The 23853-nt window shown below is 37.2% G+C and overlaps 1 protein-coding gene across 4 annotated transcripts in view; it reads left to right on the top strand.

Annotated features, from left to right (window-relative positions):
• Positions 1-1271: 1271 nt before the first annotated feature.
• The window catches only part of CTDP1 (CTD phosphatase subunit 1), an 80734-nt gene continuing 58152 nt past the window's right edge, over positions 1272-23853 (top strand). For all 4 annotated transcript variants that reach the window (XM_041427503.1, XM_041427505.1, XM_041427504.1 and 1 more), the window contains exons 1-8: positions 1272-1350; positions 3932-4025; positions 5474-5602; positions 6926-7076; positions 12306-12396; positions 13527-13693; positions 15248-16333; positions 23635-23776. In XM_041427503.1, coding sequence (XP_041283437.1) covers positions 1310-1350; positions 3932-4025; positions 5474-5602; positions 6926-7076; positions 12306-12396; positions 13527-13693; positions 15248-16333; positions 23635-23776 — 1901 coding nt within the window. In that variant the 5' untranslated portion in view covers positions 1272-1309. The remainder of the gene's footprint in view (positions 1351-3931; positions 4026-5473; positions 5603-6925; positions 7077-12305; positions 12397-13526; positions 13694-15247; positions 16334-23634; positions 23777-23853) is intronic.

Raw genomic sequence — 23853 nt, 5'->3', positions numbered from 1 at the left:
AAGATCAGTTTCTCCATCTGTAATGAAGGAAACAAGTCTCTTACAGTGATTGCTAAGTGTTTGAGAGAAATAAATAACAATATTTTCAAGACTGGGAATTTTGATAACTGGGTGAGGAATATTTTAGTTGGACTATTCAGCTGAAAAATAGAGTTTGTCTTCTAAAGAGTTTGGAATAGTGAATGTCACACTTCTCTGTTTCCAGCTCTAATTTCTGGTTTGGTTTAGCCATTGTTTAAAAGAAATAATAAAATAAAATATCAGTTCCTATGCCTTTATATTAAGATGTGGTGACTCAAGGCTTAAGGATCAGAAATGAAAATATTTTTATGAGAAGATTGAAGCAATATATGTCTGCCATGAAAATAATAAACTTCAGATTAAGTTGGTAGTTGGTACAGAACTTGTCTGCCCCTGTGTTCGGCACTGGTGAGGCTACCCCTCAAATCCTACGTTAAATTTTGGTCTTCTCAGTACAAAAAGGACGTTGAAGTCCTGGAGCATGTCCAGAGAAGGGCAGTAAAGCTGGTAAGGAATCTAGAGCACATGTCTGATGAGGAGCATGTGAGGGAGCTGGGGGTGTTTAGTCTGGAGAAAAGTAGGTTCAAGGGAGGACCTTTTCACTGTCTGCAACTGCCTGAAAGGAGGCTGTAGCCAGATGGGAGTTGCTTCCTCCAAGCACCAAGCAATAGAAGGAGAGGAAATTACCTCAAGTTGTGCTAGGGTTGGTTTATACTGGATATGAGGAAAAATGTCTTCACAGGAAGGGTTCTCAAGCAATGGAATGGGCTGCCCAGGGAAGGGGTCAAGATACCATCCCTGGGTGAATTTAATGGGCTTGGCAGTGTTAGGTTAATGGTTGGACTCAGTGATTTTAAAAGACAGCCTGAGCTGTTGGGTGATGTTGAAGTTTCCGCATTTGGTTTTCATTACTGTGTAGCTCAGTAGGGTATTAGTGGGGCGTTGTATGTAAGTGAATGTAAACTGTTTCTGGACCAGCAATACTTGTTCTCATTGAACTTCCTTGCTAAACCATGGTTAGAAACTGACCTTAGTAGGTGATTCAGTGACTTCTAAAGTTTTGAAAATTAATAATTTGAAAATAGATTGTCTTTTGCGCCATGTTGTGGCAAAAGCGTATATCTTAAGGGGCTGACATTCAAGTCATAGCCAGAATTTATTCCTTGAATTAATTCAATCTGTGCGTTACTAATCTACGTGTCTGTAATCTGCCTTCTGTAAATGGAATGCCTACGTCTTTTTCAGGACTGTCTTGGTGAGACTGGAAGGTTGCAGCCATCCTGTTGTTATGAAAGGCTTGTGTGCAGAATGTGGCCAGGATTTAACTCAGTAAGTATTGTCAGCTTTTTTTTCCAACTTCTCCTTGCTTCTCATTAGGAATTCAAGCTCTTCCTTCTCTCATCTAATAGAGTCATAAAATATCCTGGGCTGGAAGGGACTTGGAGGTCATCTGCTTCCAACCCCCTTGCCATGAGGAGGGATGCCTTCCACTCAACAGAGTTGCTCAGGGTCCTATCCAGTCTGGCCTTAAACAGGGATGGGACATCTGCAGCTTCTCTGGGCAAGCTGTTCCTGTGCCTCATCACCCTCACAGAGAACAATCTCATTCTTACAGCTAATGAAACGTACCCTTTTTTGTTTAAAGCCTTGTCCCCCTTGTCCTGCTTCTACACATCCTTGTAAATAGTTCCTCTCCAGGTCTCTCTTAGGCCCTTCATGTTGCTAAAGGTTGTAAAGAGAAGGCTGCTCTGAGGTCTCTGCTCATTGAGGATTTAAGAACTGTGCATGCTCTTTTTTCATTGAGGTAATGTAGGGTAACTTAGGTAGAAAATATAAGGAGCATGTGTAGAGAGGTAAATTCTCATCCCACTGTTTTTCCATGTACTCACCAGAGACTGAGAGTTGTATGGTGTATCAACAGTGGCGTGCTTAGTAAGCCTGAGAGCTTTATCTCTGCAGGTGCAAATAGCTGAGAGGTAATAGCAGTCTCATTCGTATGACCTTGCTTCATTTGTACTGTGGTTGAATGGGAGCTAGCTGTCTCCAGTTCTTTCAGTTTAAGGCTTCTTAACTGTTTTCAATTTTTGTGAAATACTCTGCCACAGAACTAAAGGAATTTAAGCCTTAGGCAAGAAAAAGCAAATTCAAAAGATGATTGTATTTCTCTTTTGCTGTGTCTCATTGCTTGGTAAAGAGTATATTTCTTATGCATAGCAAATTACTAATTCAACAGCTGTTCCAAAACAAGCTGAATAGTTGCCTGGGTTTTATAAATTAATGTTGCATACTTATTTAATTTGACTGGAAATACTTTGGTTTCATTTTAATTCATGCTCATTGTTAAGAATTATTTTGTGAACATTATCCCACAAACCAGTGCAAGTGAACTGAATATTGAGAGTGCAAGATGTAGCCTGGTTAATGTTTGGATATAACTTTTTATTTAAAGTTAAATATTAATATTTTGTAAACAAGCATTATTTGGCAAACCTAGCAAAGTTAGGATAATCATGAATAGGGCTTTGTCTGTCCAGAATGAATACTTGATTTGAGGTTTGAATACAGTCACACCTAAATATTGCTCTACTGTTACCGTTTCATATAATAAATCCAGACAAATCCAAGCTATCCAGCAAATTAAGTTTTATTTACTTAATACTTTTTACTATGTCTTATGTCTATGTCTTAATTTTACACAAAATGGCTTATGCATCAGAAATACTGTGTTATGACTGCTGAGCCTGCATCAGAAGACAATTCAAAAGCATTGATGCTTTTCTTGCTTGGAGAAAAGCAAGTACAGTGTTCTTAGTAGTCATACAACTAATGGTCTGAAAACGGTCAATAATTTTTAAAGGCTCATTTAAAATGCCATTTAGGGTTAAAGATTATTTTTTCTGAACTCTGAAGCAAAGGATGCAAGACGATAAAATGTACAGACTTCAGACCAAATAAATACTTTTGTACTTGGACATCAATGCTGCCATACATTATGGTGTGGGGAAAGATACCTCTCTGTGGTTGTGTCTGCCTCAACTCAGCTCAGTACAGTTGATCTTCACTAGTTTGCTTGTCACAAAGTGAAATCTGGTTTAACTCTTGTTGTAGATCTGATACCAAATCTTGTCCTTGATGGGACTGGAACATGGGAGAATTAAAAGATGTGCATGTGTCACCTAGGTCAGAATTTGTATGGCAGGTTTTTTTAATATTGTTGATCGATGAGATGTCAAAATTCCCAATAAATTGATTGATGTAAGCTAGTGAAAGGAACCCTATACCTTATTTGCTCAGTTTTCAAGGAATTTTGTACTTGTGTGTGCAGTCACACACACTCTGTCTCACATATGTATGCACACAAGGGTCACACCTATTCTGTGTTGATACCTGTATATGCACACATCATTTTTTTCCAATGGTATTTTTGAAGCAGCAGTCACCTGTAAGTCATTCTGTGTGCAGAGAGTAACTTTGCCTATCCTTTCCTTATATTTTTCATACTCTGGCTTGGAAAACAAGTAAATATGAGTGATTGGGAAAAAAAAAAACCTGATTAGTTTTATATTTGAGTGGTTTGGTAGTTTTCCCTAGTTTATAGCTTGTTTTTTGATGCAAATCAATACATAGATGTGTTTCACCTTAGTGAAAATGTGTTACGAAACAATTGTATCGAAGTATAACTTACTACAGTGACTTTTGCACAGTTTTTTCTGGTGAGCTTCTTTGATCTCAATCCATTTTGTCTAGTCACTTGCATTAGCATGAATTTTAAAAGATTGTGTTAGTTAAAATAGCTCTTTTTAATAATTTTTTTGGTGGTGATTAGTTTGAGGCTACACATTTTAGTCTGTTTAACATTTCACTAAACTATTATTCGCTCATGTGATGTTTCTTTTCCCTATGTGATTAGGATACGAAGCAAGAATGGAAAACAGAGTGTGCCGTTATCCACAGCAACTGTATCAATGGTTCACAGTGTCCCAGAACTGAAAGTTAGCTCTGAGGTAAGTACCTCATGCTTTCTTTGTTCATACCTTTCACAGTAGCTCCACAGTTGAGAAACTTAATTACAGTAGTTTTGTAAATGTTGTATGTACTTGATACAGGAAGTTTGGTGTCCCTTTGAAGAGGAATTTGGGGTTGAACATCAGTGGCCCCAGGATTTTGTGAGTTTATCTTAGTGTAGATTGATTTTTCTCATAGTTTTTACTGGTGTTTTTTTAGAGCTGTATACTGCGAAGATGTCAATTTGACAGCAGCCTGTAAACTTAACAGTTTGACATTTTTGACACCAAGAGTGAACAGTTAGTGAAAAGTTCCATTAGCTGGAATCTGTTCAAAACTTGCAATGTCTCTGAAACCTAGCTGTAACCTTCACCTTGAAACTGACCCACTAGATATAGCGAAGCTAAGTTTGCTGCAACTTACCTGGATGGTAAACTTACTTCATTATTTTTCAAATTCTCCCAAGTATTCCAAATCCATTAATAGTTAAAGCATTTGTCTGAGTTATCAAAATAGGCTTGTTTATCCCTCAGTTTGTGTAGGGGGCAGGAGCGTGTTTATTTTGAAGATGAACATTCTGTTTTTCTTCTTTATCAACCTGGTCTCTTTTTACTTTTTTATGTTACTACTGGATTTTTTTTTCCTGGTAATTCGTCAAAGAACACCAGTGAGGGGAACTGTGAAGATGTAAGCAGATAGAGGTGTCCCCATCATAGAGGAGTGTTTCAAAGGGCAGTTTGCACTTGATCCTTGCTGCTCTGTAGTGCTCTAACTTTACTTTTAAGTTCAGCTCTCTTGCGGGTAATGCTGCAACTTGCTATCAGAAGTTAATCAGGTGAGCACAGAGCTTCATGTGGTACTTTGTAAAAAGTTTGTAAATATGTGCAGGAGGAGTAAATATTTACTGGATTATGAAGTCTTAACGTTAGTGCCCGTGTGGCGCTGCATAATCTTAGCTTTTTATGTCTGAAGGCATACATTCTGTAATTTGAAGTTCACAGGTGTCATTTTGGTCACCAAGAGCGTCAGCTTTATACTTAGTGTGGGGTTTTCAGACATATTGTACTTAATAATGCAAAATTGCTGCACATGGCAGTGAAAAGTTCTCACGCCTACTGATGAGTTTTTCTTTGTGTTCAAAGCTACTGCTATTTCCTATCAGGACATTGGGCCTTAAATTAGTGGTTACTTGTTACATTTGAAAGTTTTGTGTTGAGTTTTTGTATTTTAAAAGTTAATAGTGTCACAAAGATCTGAGAATAGACTTCGAGAGCTTTTTTTTTTTTTTAAAGAAATTGTTCCACAGCTGGCATTGCTACAGTTATGTTGAGGCATCATTTCTTGTGCTGTTAGTTTGTAGCAGAAGGGCTTGTCAGGTGTACACAAAAGGTAATAAACCTAATGTATTTCTGTGAAGATAAGCTTAGCAGTGAATATTCTGTTACAGCAAGCTGAGCAGCTGGGAAGAGAAGATCAACAGCGACTACATCGAAACAGAAAACTGGTGCTCATGGTAGATTTGGACCAGACATTGATCCATACTACAGAACAGCACTGCCAGCAAATGTCCAATAAGGTATTTGGGGTTACCTTTCAATCCAATATAACAACAGAAATGTTTCTAACAATATTTAAATGATGGTTCTCTAACAAAACACTCTGTGGTTAGGTAAAATTATAGTTGAAGAATAAGAGAAAATCAGAAACAAGTCTTCTGTAATATGGTCCTTTTTCTCTACATTTAAATGGATGTTTTTCTTTCTTCCATTCATGCCTTCATGCACTTTTCCCTTATAATCATTTTGAGAGAGGTTTCAGGTAGCTAATTTTAATCTCTGCTTTCCTTCCTCTGCAATTCTCAAGCTGAGTACTCAGTAATGTGACTACCAAGTCTTGAGGCAGATACAGTGAATTACTGTTCAAAGTCACTTTTTGAGCAATCCTGTGTGTTCCTATGTCTGTCATTCCATGAGTATGTGTAGGGATTTTTCTAAAATCTTTTTTGGGGGAGTGAGGAGGGGAGAGCTTGTGTTTTGTGGTTTAATTCTTCATGAAACACTTGATATTGAACTGACAAGGTGCATTGACTTGTAACATTTCTAATTTGGAAGCTCTAAAACTTGTTGAAATGTGTACAGTGTCTGGAGCAAGAAAATGCAAACTCAAAGATCAATATCATGCAAACTGTGATTGCTTAGTTCTTTTCTTTCCTCTTGCCATTCTTGCATGTCCAGTAGGCTAAGCATATGTTCACAATTGCTAGGAAAAAGCAATCTAGAAATGTACATTGCAATTAAGAGGAAAGGGAACCACGAATATTCAACTTAAGGATTAAAAAATCTTGAGTGTCTGAAAGGCTATGCCTCTATCAGTACAAATTCATGGTTTAAAAAAAAAAAAAAATTAGGTATTGTGAGGTTTTTAACTGGGATCTTTATCTGTAAGCTTCCTTCCTGGTTTGCTCTCTGTTGTTATGTTTCCATAGGCAGACTTTGTTGGATGAAGAAAATACTTCCTCTGAGCTCAATGCATATTGAAATGAGTCTGTCAAAAGTTCACTGTGAGGTATTGATTGTAGTGAGATCCTGACCTTGTCTGAAACAAGCACATTGAGAAGTTTCTCAGATTGGTTTGCCATAAGTAAAGATTGGAATGAAAGCCACCTGCATCATAAATTTTTCAACAATACAGCTTCCTGCATTTTAAAGCATTATTGTTGGATTGCCTGGTGCAGAGCAAAAATGTACTTTGGATTTTATCCATCCATATAATCTTGTGGCCAAAACCCACTTTGTTCTAGTAGGACCAAATAAAGTTGAAGTGAGGGAAGAAGGTAGCTCTGGAATGCTCACTTTTTTGTTTGCTATTTTGATAATACTCAACATGGTTTTTCTTCTAGGGAATATTTCATTTCCAGTTAGGTCGAGGTGAGCCTATGTTGCACACGCGTTTGCGTCCTCATTGTAAGGAATTCCTGGAAAAAATTGCCAAGCTCTATGAATTACATGTTTTTACTTTTGGCAGCAGACTGTATGCACATACAATTGCAGGTGAGTAGTGTGTTGCATTTAACAATATTTACCTACCTTGCCTTCATACTCATATAACTAATTTTCTTTATGCAGTTGTTTTCAAGTATTTGTTCTTTGTTTTGTGCAAAGCCACCTCCTAAATAGTCCTGTGGGTAGAATTCTTAGCTTGTTGACTAGGCAGTGCCTGTATGGCCTGTAATTTTAGATACAATCCTTTTTTTTCCCCCATCAGATCTGCTTTGTTTCACTGATGGTTAGAGAATCACATTGTTAACTAGTGCCTTCTTATTAAGTAAGAAATTATGTTGATGGACCCTAACAATGATCTGCAACTTCACTTGTCTTACAAATCTGATGTAAGTGTTGTGTAAAATTCAGTAATGTGACATCATCTCATCCTGTGAGGAACACCGCCCCCTTATGGTTTCCTTTCACCAAAGGAAGTTCTGCTGCTTTAAATCTGTTTACAGCAGTTTTGTGTCCTGGAGCTGAGATACACTTAATTCATGAAAAACAGAAATCTAGCAATATTTTCACGTCTTTTTCTCAAGAACTTACAAGTTTTCACTTGGAGAAAATACTTTTATTTGAATTATAACAGTAGTAGACTGTTGTGTGGGTCACTGGTTGAAATGTTTTCTTTCTTGTGAGAAGAATAAAAGAAACCTGCCCTGGATATGTGAGTGTATGGGTCTGAATAATGTTAGGAAGGACACCATGAGTTTAAACTATCAAGATGGGGTAAAAGCCAATTTTAGTTTTCTCTGTTGGAAGAGCATTTTCTCCTCAAACTTGCCTTTATCAAGTCTGTTGGTCTAAGATAATATAATTAACAATATTTTAGGTTGTGACTCTGTCAAACTATCCGTACTGCTGTTCCATGTCTCCTAGCTTTTTTTAAGTTGTCTTTCACATTTGCTTTTTTTTGTGCCATATTGCCAGGAGTGTTTTGAACAACAATGTCCCAGTAATCCCACTTCTTGGCAAGAAAGGATGATCCCAAAATAGTTAGAGCTAGCTATCCTAGTTAGCTCTAAAACACTTTAGAAAAAAAAAAATTAATCAAACAATTCTTTATACATGTTCAATGCCACAGAAGAGATGGCAAGAGATTTCTGAATGACAACATACAATATTTCTGTAATCAAAATGTGATGTTTATTTGTTGTCTCCGGCTAATACTCGTTGAAAGATTTAAGGCATGTCCTGTCCTGCCAATCCAAGCCAATGTGAAGACTAAGTGTTGCTTAGTCTTTGATCATAGTTTGAAGAATCTTCCTAAAGCTTTGTCAGTCTTGCTGTTGGATTAAGTGTTGTGTACTGCTAGTGCATGAGCAATTCTGTGTCTTTCTGTCCTTCTTAGAATGCATTTTTATTCTCTGTGGCAAAAGAGGAATAGTTTTCTTATCACTAGGTTTAAATACAAGTGAGGGGATAGTCTTCCTCGCTTGGATCTGTGTGCCATGATCTGGCCTAAGGTCAGAAGCTGTATAGCAAATGGCCTTCAGAGCCAGGGAGGAGTTGCAGAGGTAGTTAACTCATGATGTTGAAGTGCTTTCCCTGTCTTCTCTCAATGTGTGATTTGTCCTCTGCCCATTTTAGTCTCTGAGCCCCAGTGTGGATTACTGTGTAGTGCCTGTGCTGCCACAAGCAGCACTTATTGAGGTCATCATGCTCAAGCTACCCTGTTTATTCTGTAGAGGGAATGGCCACCTATTAGGGTATTGCTGCTTCCTGTCACCGACAGACCTCTGGATTTCTGCCTGAAGCTGTTTAACCTCATCAGAAGCATTCAAACTGCAAGTGGGTTATTTGTGCAGTGCTGGTGATCATTTCAGCTGAAGTCTGTGGACAGGCACTGGCTGCAGCCTGGTCCACCTGTGCAGCCAAGATGCAGTACTAGGGAAATGCGTAGCTGATACGTGTGGAGAACACTTGATGGCAGTATTGCTTAAATGGGTTCTCGCAGAGCTGTCAGTTTGATACTTTGTTATCCCTATGTTATGTAAAGAAAGAACTTGTAATAAAATGCTGGGGATAAGAAAAAGGTTTTTTCACCCTTTTTGATAAGAAAAACGTTGTTTGCTTAAGTCCTCTGTAGACATCCTGTATAGCTTTGTGAATTCTGAACTCTGAGCTGCTCCTTTCATGTCCTAGAAGGCTTTTGAAAAGAGATGACATCTTGTCAGTCCTTTTCTCTCATCTCAGCTGATTCCTGTTAGCTGTTAAGTTGGATTAGCTGATATTTGTAAACACCATTTATATCTGCTGAAATAATTTATATTAAACCCTTTTTTCGTTTGGCATGTTTACAAAGTGATATCTGGTAGTATGTTTATGAAGATGAGCTTTGGATTTTATTACCTAGAGCTCCCTGGAGTATTTCTCTACGAAATAATTATTTTGAGCAATTGTTACTTAATTTCTTTTTCTGCTCCCTATAAGAGAAGTTTGGTATATTTAAAACAGATGTCAGCTTAAAAGCTAGTTGTAAAATGCTGCAGAATTTTAAGTTCAGGAGCTATTAAGCAACAATAAAGCAATGTGAAATCACTGCAGATTTACAATGAAATTTAGAAAGTAGGACCGAGTTGATAGCATTCATATATATGGTTTGTTATAGCAAGTATATTACAGAATGTATGCAGTGTGTATGTATAATCACCAGTGTCTGAAATTGTCCCAGCTTTTGAAAGATTCGGTCAACAGCTCTTTCCAGGTTACAAAGTAGAATCTCAAGTGGAACTGAAGGTAACCTGATTCTTCAGAAATTCAATTTTAGTTTTATTTATAAAAGGACTTATTTAAATTCATGTTGTTTCCAACTGTTATATAACTTCTCCTGGGAACTGCTATTTAACTCAATCTTTCTCTAAGATTTGAGACATCCCAAATATGAGTTAGTTCTCAACATTCTTCTGATGATTTTAACTTAGTTTTTATTTATTTATGAATTTTATTTTTTAAGAGAGTCTATATAAGAGCAGGCAATACAATTTGGTAAGTCCGTGTGCAAAGAGCCAGTCTGAGATGGGAAACAAGCAATTGGGGCAATAGTCTCTGCTGCGCGAGTCTACTGGATAGTCCTTCCTAATGTGGCAAAGGATAATTATAGTGTCTTCAGTTTGTTCAAGAAACTTGGGGGCATACCTAGCACAGTGTCTAATTTATGGGACTAAATGGAAGCTCAGTTTGTCAGCTCAGTTGGTCCCAGTCTCTCTTGGTCCCTATCTCAACCCACAAACTCTTCATTATATTTTCTCTCCTCTGTCCAGCTGCAGAGGAGAGTGAGAGAGTGGCTGTGGTGGGTGCTTGGTGTGTTGAAGAAAACAAGTGATGAAATTAGTGAAATGTTACCTGCCCTTTCCCTGAGATGTGAAAACATCAAATGGTTTATGTTGATTTAGTTGACTAGGGAACATCTAAAAGAAACCAGTCTGACCTGGAAAGAACTTTTTAAAAAGAGACCAGTGCTGTTTTCTGTGTTGTTACTCAGGTAGCTTACCCTTGGACTCTCCTAAGGTGGGCTTGTATCTTTGCAGATGGATCTTTGATGAGCTCTATCCTCAGTGTATTTTTAGTTTAGTGGTGAAGTATTACTGTGAAGCTTGAGGAATGCTACCGTATCTCTAGTCTCTGGCAGCCAGGCTTTCTGCATTTGGACTTTTTTAGTTCAACTTCAATTGAAGTTTAATTTAGTTCAGTTTTTCTTACAGTTTTAGCTCGGCAACATTGCAGCTGAGTGCCTCACTGAAGTTTTGCCATGTAATCAGTGCACTTCTGTCTAATTCAGTGTAGAGAGTTCCTGTGTATTCAGACAATTAGCAGAAGAGAATTTTGTTGGGGAGAATAGCAACTTGTTTGACAGCTTTTGTAGTTTGTCAAAGTATATGTGTGTACAGCAATAAATCTTTGTAGCTAATTCTCTCAATTCATTATGCCTAGGTACTGCAAGGGTCTCACTACAGGGGATGATTCTACGAGTTTGCAGCAATTCTTAAGCATAGTCGGGTGAGTTAAGGTTGAACCTCTGTCCTTAACTCAGAATTTTCTTGCTTTTATGGGTTTTAAGTTATTCAAATTACACATCAATATTAATTACATATAGGATCACCTTCACAAGTGATGACTGATTTTTAGGGTTTTTTTAAACTTTGTTTTTGAAGTCCTAATTTAAGGTACTCTTGGGAGCTAGACTGTTAAAAGAAGTTGAACATATGTTCTGCGCAAATCTGAGCTCCTTGAAAGAAAATTAAAGTTGGTCCATAGAACAACATTTTGGATTCTGTTTCTGTTTTTAATATGGCCATCATTTAAAGTAAAATGCAGAAAAACTTGAAAAGATGGTTCCCAAGTAAGTATTGACTGCTTTGTATTATTCGTAAAAATAATGAGAAGTTGATACTAGTTTCAGTATGAATTCAGTAAAACAAAAAATACAGGTTAGCATGTAATATGCCATTTTCTTTCTAAGCAATTATGTGGCTGTGATCTGCTCATGAAGGTGAACTTTATTACTAGAGACTAGGTTCAGAAGCATGTGCATGTGTGTTTGTACACTCAAGTCATCATTTGCCTAAATAATAGAACTTTATCTTGCTTGGAGATTAGCTAGCACAGCTTCTGTTTTGTTTTTGGGTTTTTTTTTTTTTTTTGTTTGTTCATTTGTTTTTTTTAAAGAGTGCAGTCAGAAAAGTTACTAAAACTGGGCCTGGATATTTCTAGAAGTCCCAGGATATATTCATTATGTGTAAATGTATTGAAGTAGTTGTTAGAGGTACAACTTAAAACCTACAAATGCAAGAGCTCCGGCTGGAACTGTCTCTTAACTTCCTACTGTGCTTAAATATTGCAGCACATTGCCGACTCTTGTGAGACTTCTCTGCAGTCCCTAGGCATAATGAGCTAAGGAGAGCATTTAGCTTTAAAGAACCAATTATAGAGATAAATGTAAGTTGCAAAAATCGTGTGTCTATCACCTGCTGTATCTCTTTCAGCCTTATTTATTTGGCTGTCACAAATTCAGTTTTGTTGCCATCTTGAAAGAAAATTAGGTGGAATTTTTAAAATTAGTCTCCCTGAATTAGCTACTAATACTTCATCCACAGTACTTTCTCCCATATGATCTCATGCCTTTAAATTGTTTGTTAAACTGCTGTTGCACAAATTAAAATACCAGTAGTATATAAAATATAAACAAGGAACAAACATCTTGAACATTAACTTCTTAATTTCTTTTTCCAAAAGGATTTTTGGACCCTGAAAAGAAGCTTTTTTCCCATCGGATATTGTCAAGGGATGAATGTATCGATCCATTTTCTAAAACTGGGAACCTTAGGTATGTATGTGGGTCTTAGGCATTATACAAAACATGACAACTAACAGAGAAAATAGGCTAAATAAAATAAAAATTACTCCCTCTGCATTTAACATGTTCATATCCTTCTTTGTCTGCCTCTTAAATATCATTTTAAACACCATCTCAGTAAAACTGAGGTGTTGGGCATTGCAGCATTTCCTCTACTTAATGGGTTCTGTGGTAGCAGAACAGTAAGAGTGTGATGCTATGGCATCATATTTTCACTTACACTTCTTATTCTTGTAATAACAACCATATTTCCACTTTGTCTTGTGATTTTTGTATAGTGACTTTTACGTTGTGGGGTTTTTAATTAAACTGAAATTCTCAGTTAGAGTTCAATTCATAATTGAATACCTAGTATTCTGGCTTTCAAATGTGCTAAAAGCACCTTCTGTTCCTAGTGTTTCTTGAAATTAGGTCATCTAGAGCCTCGAATTCATATTCTAGTCTAAATTCACATTCTGATCTTTTTCAGAGTATTCCTTCTTTTTTCAGAGTATAAAGCGAAGATTTTTTTCTAAGACAGATCTGTTTAATGCAGCTTTATGAAATATTAAAATTTATTGCCCGTCTACACCTGACTGTAGCAAATGAGAAGCTTTTTTTCTTTTCTTGATGTTTTTTTATATGCATCTTAATTACTCTACCTCTTCTTCCTCCTAGGTGATATTAGTAATTCTGTTTCCTTTATCTTGGTTTGAATGAATCTACTCTTTAAAAACTCTCCTTGTGTCTTTTACCTATCTATATATAGGTAGTGTATTAACCTTGTGAAAGTTGACTTTGGGCTATTGGTTGACAAAAACCAAAGAAAACCAGATTAAAATGTAATGGTTTGTTCTTACGGATGTTTCTTGTTTTCTGCTTTTAGCCTTTGGAACACAGATTTTAAAAAAGCTGTTTCCTTTTTATCCACTAACGTTAATTTGTTCAAAGCTTGTATTTTGAATTCCATAATTTTAATATTGCTGGCTTTTTGTAAGTTTCTTTTGTAAGTTCCATGTTCTGCAGATATGCTCATAATAAACAAGAGCATCAATAGAAATTATTTCACTTCTATATAAATTTCTAAAACTGGCTTAATTTATCAACTATTTGTCTCTTAGAGATCTCTTTCCTTGTGGAGATTCCATGGTTTGCATCATTGATGACAGAGAGGATGTTTGGAAGTTTGCACCTAATTTGATAACTGTGAAGAAATATGTATACTTTCAGGGGATAGGAGATATTAATGCACCTCCTGGATCAAGAGAAATGCAAATGAAGAAGAAAGGTAATTAGGTTGTTTTTAAAACATGTGTATAACTTTGTCCACTGTTCAAACATGATAGATGTACGTCATTGAGATGGTCTTAGTAATACTGCAGTTGTGCTCAGATGGGCAATCCCAGACTATTGAAGTTGACAGTACAGATGTGATTAGCTTGGTAAAACTGGACTGTTCTTACTGAGAGCATTACTTCTGGCATCAGCCAGAGCAGAAGTGAAGCAGTAATAAGTGTTGTGGCTGAGAGGTGGAAATACACCAAACTCTTCAAGACTGTGTAGAGGGGGACACTTTCTCCCTCACACCCCCATGTAAAACATGCTGACTTTTTCTTCTCTGTAGGTTTTACCTCTTCCGTCCCTTTACTTGCCCGTGGGACTTGGAGGAATAGGTAATAAACTCTGGCCTCAACACACTGCTGATAGTGAATGTTGAAATCTGCTTGCCTCCCAGTCTAAATCGTGCTAATAAAATTAGTGTGAATTTTTAGCACCTAGTGAACATGGTGTTTTAGCATTTGACACAAGAACCCTATGTTCAACAGGCTCAGCAGTGTAATACACATAATGGATTTAGAACGAACTTATTACTGGATTGATAATTATTTGGGGGCAAAATATATTTGCAACATAATGCCATAAGAAAGAATTGTCTGGCTTTTTCCAGTTCACCCAAGGGTTTGGGGTTTTTTTTAGTTTAAGACTTGTGACATTGCTCGCTTTCCCTTGCTGATAAAGTGTCCAATACAACAATAGAAATAGTATGATCAGCCTGAATCGGGTCACTGTGATGTGGGACCTCTACACTTGACTACTGTCAGTACTTGCAGGGCAGGAACATGCATACAAAAGGACGATAAAATAGTATGATTTCATACAGTGTTCCTAGTGAGTGTTTGTGTGCAACAGTTTGGGAGTCTGCAGTTTCTTTAATTGTCTCTCTACTCCTGTGAACATCTGTGGACACATCCTAAAATGATTCTTCTGGTTTTGACTATATTACCCTTTTATTTGCATTCCATCAGTCTTAAATTGAGCTTGAATGGCATCTTTGTGTTGCTAAAATATATCTTTTCAAGGACTAAAGTTCAGATGTTTTGTTATGAAAATTAGATAATATGAAAGACATGGCTGTTTATAAATAAAGTTCTTGTACTGTAGTTCTGGATTAGGGCTTCATGAAGCAAATTCTGCCCATCTGCCCCCAATTTGTTTATTTTTATTGCTCTAAGTTGTAATCATAAAACTTACAGTACAAGATAAATCCTTTAATGCTTGCAGAATTAACAAATAATTACTTATGACCTGTGATTTAAAGAAAAAAAGCTGCTTATGTAACTTCTTTACAAAAGTAATGTTTATTATGTTTGAGAGTCCTTTCTAGTAATCATTGAGATCTAGAGAATTTTAACGACTTTAAAAAGCCTAGTGATCACTTCCAAGCATAATTAAATCTAAGTCCATATGTAAACTGTGTTTAAGGTCAATGAAAATTAAATTTTGCTTAATCTGAAAAGAAGAAAAAAGGGAAAATATGTTTTCTTTCTTGCCCATGTCTTAGCAAACCACTCTTCTAAACCTGAGGCATTGGATTCAGCAGTGATTTCAGCAAAAGATGTTGAAGAAATAAAGAACGTTATATGTGTAGAAGAGTACAGTAATGGTCTCAAGAAAACTGCAAAGGACACTTGCACTGCAAATGGGAGTACTTCTGTAAGCAGTGAAACATCTGATGGGGATGTGAACTCTCATAACGAAGTTAATGCCCAGGACTCCTTAAATGATAGCACTGGTCACAAAATGGACAGTGAGGTCACTGATGATTTGGCAAATGCAAAAGAATATCAGATTTCTTCAGAACAAGTTGATACAACAGTTACAGAGAAGCAGCAAACCCAAGAGAAGGTAACAAATGACTTGGACTTTGAACTGTCTAGTGACAGTGAAAGCGATGATGGATTGGATACCAAAAAGTCATCCACTTCTGTATCAGACAGTGAGAATGAGGAAAAGAGAAGTTGGAAGAAATCCAAACAACCTCTGCAGGATGAAAATTTGCAGCAAGAGAGTTGCACTGATGTAAGTGAGAAAAAAGATGGTCTGGTGAACCATTCTGGGGACACACAGTCTTTACCTAGTGAAAATATCCAGGACAAAATTGATCATGAAGCACAAGAGGAAAGTGAACAGGAAAGCCTTTGTGATTTAGGAAATGGGTCTGGAGATAAGAAAGAAGCTGAAACAGAATCTCAGATTAGTGAGCAGTCTGGAATTACAATGGGTGAGTCCTTAGACCAGAGTATGGAGGAGGAAGAGGAGGAAGATGATACAGACGACGACGACCATTTAATATACCTTGAGGAGATCCTTGTGCGAGTTCACACTGATTATTACACAAAGTATGATAAATATCTGAAAAAAGAGATTGAGGAAATTCCAGACATCAGAAAAATAGTACCAGAACTAAAAAGTAAAGTCTTGGCAGACGTAACCATAATATTTAGTGGACTTTACCCAACAAACTTCCCTATTGAAAAGACACGGGAACATTATCACGCCACAGCACTTGGAGCTAAAATTGTGAAGAATCTCGTACTTAGTGCTGATGATCCTGATAAAGCAACACATCTCATTGCAGCAAGGACAGGTAGGTATTTAAGCAGCTTTTAGTCTGTTAGAGTTCATGCCTTGAAGTTTTTTGTATAATTTACAGACTTTAATGTAACTGAGATTAGAATCAAAATCAAAGGATTCTTCCTAAAACAATTTAGCAACCTTTTAAAAAGGATTCTTTCTCTTCCTTTGCTCAAAAGTGACCTTTAATTGTTAAAAGTAGACTGACTAAATACCCTCTGATGCAATGTGTCATGTCTCAGTTTTTTGTTAAGAATTGGTGATACTAATGGTCAAAGACTCAGAGTTGTTGAATAGAAACCCTTAATATTTGTGTCAAAGAAAAGTTTATTATCATCTTGCTAGTTTTGTCAAAGAGAATGTAAGAGTTTAGCATAACTTTTTGGTTGTCTTTGACAAAGCTGCCTGGTTTTTTTTGTAGCTGTAATGGATAACAATGTACCATTGGTAGCTGCCATAGAGGAGCTACCAGTCAGCAGCTCTAGCTTCTAGCTTTTTATGGGTGCAGCCTGGGGCTTGGTTCCCTTATTGCTGGATTTTTGAAATTACATGGAATCTAAATATCTGATAGTCAAATCCATGAAATGCATGTTTTATATTACCTAAAACTCACAGATACTTTTAGGGCACACTTGGATGACATAAGTGAAGAAACACATTATCTGCCACCTGCTGGATTTTTTTTTCAACTACTGTTCGTTTGGGGTTTTAGTAGCAGCTTGGTTTCATTGGCTTGTATTTTAAAGAGAGGGTTCTTTCCTCAAAATTCTGTATGTCAAGAGGCATTTAAGTAGTAAAAGCATATGATAAATTGAGATAGACTTTAATAATAAAAACAACCTAAAACTCAGGAGATGGAATTAGATGCATTGAGATTAGCTGGGATTCTGGGTTGTGAAGATGTGATAATTGCAGCAGTGAAGGTGAAGTTTTGAAATCAATGAATGCATCAGTTTGGGACTCCATTGTTTTACTACTGTTGCTGAACAGCTGTTTCAAAACTTCATAAATAGGAATAATTATTTCAGCAAGGAATTATGCAAGTTCATCATACTTCATTGGAGACATAATAGCCATCAGTATAAGGGATGATTTTCCAATTTTAAATCTTAAAATGTTTCATTTCAAAGTTGCTTTGTTTATCTTAAACTAGATGACTTCTGAATGTAGTTACACATCAGATGCATCTGTTGTGATGGGGTAAAATTGATAGGATAAATGTAAATGAGACTCTCCCAAACATACACATTTCTCTAGAGTGAAGTGTTGAAAAATACATTAAGGTAGACATCATGTGATAGTGAGAAGCAGTTGACTTTTTATTTGGATTTTTTTTAATGTACTGTTTGAGGGTTGTGTGTTTCTGTAGATGCATGTATGCATCCTTATATTCTATTTTTATAAATAATTTGCCACCTGTACATTCCTAGTGAATCATACTAAAGTACATCTGAATAAGAAAAACTATTTTGACTTTGTTTTTTGATTAAATTGCGTATTGCGCTAGTTCTACTTGAGGTAAATTGGCAGTCATTTCTGCCTAATGGGAAATACTGTTGTCATCTTTCATCATCACTTAATAATTATTTCTGTAACAATGGCAATGAAATAGAGGGATTTAGAGTGAATAAAACAGTATTATCCAATAACCCTTTGCAAGATCCTTCTGGATTGACTGGTTCTGGTTTTGTGATGGGGTTTTGGGTTTTTTTTCAACTGGAGACTATTATTCTCTCCAGGAAGGTGGGAGTATTTAGGCTGCATCGTTCTAATTTCATGAAGGGAACTTCTTAATCAGAGATTTTAAGGATATAAATTCTGTCCTGTCACAGCTGGATTTGTGGTAATTCATCTGTCAATGTGATTTTCATAGTGATTCTTTTATGGTTAGAGAGCAAATTGTTACAAGCCTCTTGCTGACAGTAAACCATACAAATATTGCATCTTTGGCTCCTGTGGCAAACACCTGAAGCACTGCTTGACATACAATTGCTGGTGAAAAGGGGAAACAAAAGCATGTCCCTTCTTGAGTTTTTTTCAGAACTCAATGATGTGAGACCAGGTAACATTGTTATCTGTACTTTTATCTTTTTTTTCTTTTTTTAGCATGTTTGTGAAAAGTGATTGTAAAATACCTTTCGTTCAGTCTTCTGGGTGACGCCGCTAACAGCGGCAGACTTGGGGCTCTGACAAGCAGCTGAATGTGTATGTTTACTTTTTACTAGCTGAGATGTAAAGAAAGACACATACTTAATCTGCAGCAGTGTTTAGGGGTAAATACTATTAGCTTTCTCATTTTGAAGGCAATGCAAGAATTTGGCAGAGGACATAAAAGGGAAGAAGTCCGTGTGAAACAGTTACCCCTGAGGTCTTGAAGTGATGGGGTTTCCCCTGCGAAGTGACCTCATCATAACTTGGTGCATTGAAATGAACAGCTACTGAAAAATGTTTTAGTTTGTTTTTATGGCATTCTTCCCAGCCTATTAGGGTAACTAATTTAATTTTTTTCTTCTTTATATATACTTGTCTCTTTCTCTGCAGATAGGCCATTTGTTTCCCTATAGAGACAGGTACTCTGATTTCTGAAATTAAATAAATCCTTGTTTCTGGACAAAGTTAGGGCTTATTTCATTACATAGGGCAGAAATTACTGCCTGAATTACTGTAAATACAGGATCTTTTCATCATCTAATCAGCTTTCATAAATCTGAGAGACTGAGAAGACTGTCCCATAGTAATTTCCACTTATCTATGGGCTGCATAAATCTTGCTTCAGTTTTTGAAACATCTGCTGTTTGCTTTAAGCATCAGTAAACCACTGTAGAATTGAGTTTTTATAGCTGTGTACACACTTGGCTATCATGCTGTTTCATAAACCTTGTTATGTTCCTTCCTGAACAGATGAAAGACACTGTGGTTGATTCTTGTATTGAGTTTTTGCTGGTGGAGCAGATAAAGCTGTTCAGATCTCTCAAAAACTATTGTAGTGTGGTAGGAATGGAAATACATCAGTTTAGGCGATGAGTTTTTCTTTTATTTTTCAAAATATATTTGAGTCCTTGCTATTTCCTACTCCTGTGATGTGTCAACAGCCATTTTTCCTGAAAAATATGTTCAGGGGCTGTGTCTTTAAAAAAAAAATTGGGTTAAGCATTGCTCTAAACTTGGCCACTCTCCAGGTAAGCCTGTTGTGCAGAATTAAACCTGAACTTCAGGCATAGCTTCAGAACAACACATCTGTCACTTATCTTAGGTCAGTGTTCTTGAAGAACAGGATTTGATTATAAATCAAGATCTATATATAAAAATTACCTGAAGAGAAATAAACTTTTAGTGATCAGATTTTCCAAGCAGTGTCTGGGAGCCTGGTTGCAAACTGCCATAAGGATATGTTGATTTTGGTGTGTTGGAATTAGGAGAAAGTTCTGCAAGTGCTGCTGGTGATCTCTTCCCATCGTGTGCTTTCGTTAGTCGTGACACAGCCTTGAGCACTCACACTGAGTTCTGCATGGGTGAGGTTGAATGAGAGGCCACAGTCGGCTGAGCACTGTTTTCAGCAAGTTCAGAAGTAGAATTGATGAACACCTTCCCCAACTTTGAAATAACATTTTCTGATATTATTTGCTTCAGACAGTATCCATCAGAGAACAGATGTGATAAATTTGGCCCCCAGTTGCTTCATGTGGAAAAACTTCTGTGCCTTTTTAACTTTTTGGAACAATTTTAGAATTTGAAGTAGGGGAAGGTGATTAGATGAGAACAATGCAAAAAAGTAGTCTGGAAGATCAGTTTTTCTCTAAGTGATTTTCAGCTCAGCTGGGTAATTCAGGTGTTTTTAGCTGCATCAGAAGTACTATTGCTTGGATGGATTAAAATCTTTTTGCTGTTTTGTCTTAATAAGTGTAATTCAAAAAGAAGTTACACTGGGGAAAGGGGGAGGAGGTTGCAAACATATTATCACAGTGCTATTTCTCCTCCCAGTTAAATCTGTGTTTCACCAAATGTTGCTTTAAGTAGATTATACATGTGAAATCTTGATTTGTGAAGATGTCAGCTAGAAATAGAAAGCTCTCCTTGTTGCGGTGCGTTTTGAGGTGGGGCACCCCGGGGATGTCCCCGGAGGGCCCCCTAGGCTGTGAGTTGGCTGGCAGCAGCAGGCAGGCAAGGAGACTCCACATGGCTTCTGATCAGATGAAGGTTTATTTGGGGTCTCAACCCCGGGTACAGCATGGCTACTGAGGGAAAAGGGGGGAAGGGGGAGGGAGGGGGAGCCTCGGGGAGGGAAGGGGCAAGAGGGGGGAAGAGGCTGAGAGAGAGGACGGGCTAAGAGCCAGACTGATCCCCTAGCACAGCTTAAGAGGGGAATTGAAGTGGGCGTGGAGTCAGACTTGGGCCAATGGGATTACAGGTACAGGATGGTTCAGAGCAGGACCACAGGCTTAGAATATACCATACCTTTTGGAGGGGTGAGACAGAGCATACCATTTACATAAAATGGAATACAACATTTCCCCAGTAGGGACACACTTGTGTTTGCTCATGCAGTTTTCAGTATGCTGGAGTGTGCCATAGGCCACTGCACTTTAGAAATGGGGAGGAGGCAGAAAGCCTTGTTGTTGTGGAGGTGAGAAAGGTAAGACTTTTGACTCTTGGAGGTGGGTTTGGTTACACACAAGTCTGTGTCACCAGCTTTCACAGAATCCTAGAACATTTAGGTTGTTAGGGACCTTAAAAACCATCTAGTTCCAGTAGCAATTTCATACAAAATTGTGCTATTTTGGCTTTCATGTTTAAGTTTCCTGTCACAATCCTGTCGACTATAGAAGAATTTATATAGCTCCTCAGCATACATCCAGTATGAAACAATCAAGTATGTGTGAATGCAGAATGTGGGGATGGGGAGGAAGTGGCAGCAAGATGAAACACCTGACATCAGTGCAGAAACATGAGTTTGAAAAACAGTTGGAGAAAGTCATCTCCTCATGTAACTTCACAGATTTAACATGAGGTGAAGGTGCAATTTTACAGTTTTGTCCATGTTTCCCCCTGATGAAGTCCAAAAGGAGAAGCACAGTCCCATCTATCCAACAGCATCACTACCTCTGGTTAAGTGTTTTGTGTGCTTACTAGTGAAACCACTGCTATTGCATGTGGCATTCAGTCAGCTCCAGAGCTGTTATGTGCAGCACAGTATTGCCAGCTGTGTCTGATATCTGATTCAGTATTTAATAACAGGCACAGATAACTAAACTTCTGTCAGACTTCTTGTTCTTGTTGCTTTTTTTTTGCTCTGAAACTCTTATGCTTATGAACCTGATTTTAGCATCCTGTTTATAACAGCTGTCTTCTTGCTGATTTGTTTTTCTGATGTTTTCATTCCTTTTCTCCTTTATTCTCAAAAGAAAGCAATGTCCAAGCTAAGCCTTAAACTTCTTCAATCCTTTTTCTCCCAGATCTCCTAAACTGATTCTCTTTCAGAACCTTTGCTTTATTTCTTCTGAAATATACCCTGTGTATAACTTAAATACAGGATTGTACATTACTATTTCTAACTGGAGGTATTTCTGCAATTCCTTTTGAGGTTAATTAAATATTAATATCTCCAGTCAAAGCTCCTTCTGGCACTGTAAACTGGCTCATTTCCAGCAACTGTTGCATGAAATTCCTCTCAGTTGCTTTTGTAACTGATAATTAATTGGAAAACAGATTACTTAAATCAGGGCATGTATGATTTCCGGAAGTACATTGACCTCCTTTATTAGGGTTTTATGTTTTAGCCAGTTAAAACCTCTTGAACTGCAGAGGTGTGCTGGGTTTAACACAGTTGCAGTTCTAAAATTGTTTTCACTGAATCTTTGTTGGACAGTGGTTTTATTTTTATTACGTGGCATAAATTAAAATATGACGTTCAAATCATTAGAGGTTTGGACAGGACTGTATCTTGAAGTATTTTTTTTTTCTGTTTGTGTTTATCTTGAGTTCTTAACTTTTTTTTTTTTTTTTAATTTTACTAGTGTGGAGTAAAGCTTTTTATGTACAGCTCTTACATCCTGAACTATGCAACTGGTTGCATTTATACCTGAAAAAAGAAGAGATATATTTGTCCGCATAACATTGTTTTCTGCTAATCTAAATCGAAGGGAAAAGCGTATGTGTATCTAGAGAAAAATGTAGCCCTACTCCTGTATCTATTTGGTTTGGGGTACAAAAGGTAGGGAAACAGAGGCTTTCAAGAGTTTCATAAAGGACAATTATCTCCTGCCCTTTCTGTTTATTTAGTCATTTAATCTTACAGATTACTTAAACTGAGCTGTTTAACCAAGTAGTTAGGTCAGTCCTCAAGTGCATTTCAGTTCATCTGTCTATCCCAGTGGATTGTAGTTCAGGTTGTACAAAGGGTATTAAATATTTGAGATTAGCTGCTTTGTCTCATCTTCAAATTATGGGAAGAAGCATGGGTACTTCAAGATTTTAATCTAAATTGAAACAAGTAAAATCATATTGTTAAATGACAATCATGAAGATGAAACTCCAGGGAACTGTGATGAAAACATCAAATTAATTTACTGTTCTTGCTTGCTTGTCAGAATTTTTCTGAAGCTTGATTTTTTTTTTTTTTCTTCTGGAGGCTTCATTGCTTCATTGTTCTCACATTTGTGAAAACAGACAAGGGCTCATATTATTAGGATATGAGAGAGATATCAGAGAACAGAACTGGAGATCAGCTGTTGCAAGCTGCACTGTTACTGGTTTCATCTGGACTGCATGCTAGCCTGCCGTGTTTAACTTCACATTCTTTGTTCCTGTTTCAGCACAAAGGAATTCTATCCCCTTTGCCTCCATCTTTGGTAGATGGAGGCTGGGTGGGTGACAACCTGTTAAAAGGTAGAACAGAGGGCCATGTGTAAAAAAGTTAGTATGATAAGTTAGTCAGTCTTCAACAGCATTGAAAATGCTTGGGCTTCTTCTTGGACTACTAACAAATACCAGTGAAGGAGATGTTATGCAAAAGTGCGCTTGTGTTGTTTGTGGGGCTAACATGTAGAGAAGATGCAGAGATTTTTTTGTACAAATCTTAGTGGGCTACTTCCATGGTGCCAGTTTTTCAGAAAGTTACTTTCTTCCAGCTTGAGTCTGAGGTACTGCATCTTATTCAGATACTCCCTTTTATTAGATGTGATTGTTTTGTTGGGCTGGGGAGGAGCTTTTTTTTTCTGTACAATTGATGATAAAATGTTCTTAGTTTTAACTATACACTGGTTTATCTTCTGTGTTTCTGGGAACACTGTTGTGTTGTGTTTGGCTTTGTAATAGGCACAGAGAAAGTACGGCAAGCTCAGGACTGCAAGGATCTCCATGTTGTAAACCCTGATTGGCTGTGGAGCTGCCTGGAGCGCTGGGACAAGGTTGAGGAACAGCTCTTTCCCTTAAAGGATGACTACATCAAAACACACAGGTAACTGCTATCCCTTGAAAGAATAGGGGCTATGAAAACAGGTTATTCTGATTTGTTTATAAATTGGTTTCTGACCA

The sequence above is a fragment of the Onychostruthus taczanowskii genome, unplaced genomic scaffold, assembly GCF_017590055.1.
Source record: "Onychostruthus taczanowskii isolate IOZ18803 unplaced genomic scaffold, ASM1759005v1 scaffold115, whole genome shotgun sequence".
Taxonomy (NCBI): Eukaryota; Metazoa; Chordata; class Aves; order Passeriformes; family Passeridae; genus Onychostruthus; species Onychostruthus taczanowskii.
This window is presented reverse-complemented; position numbering and strand designations above follow the sequence as displayed.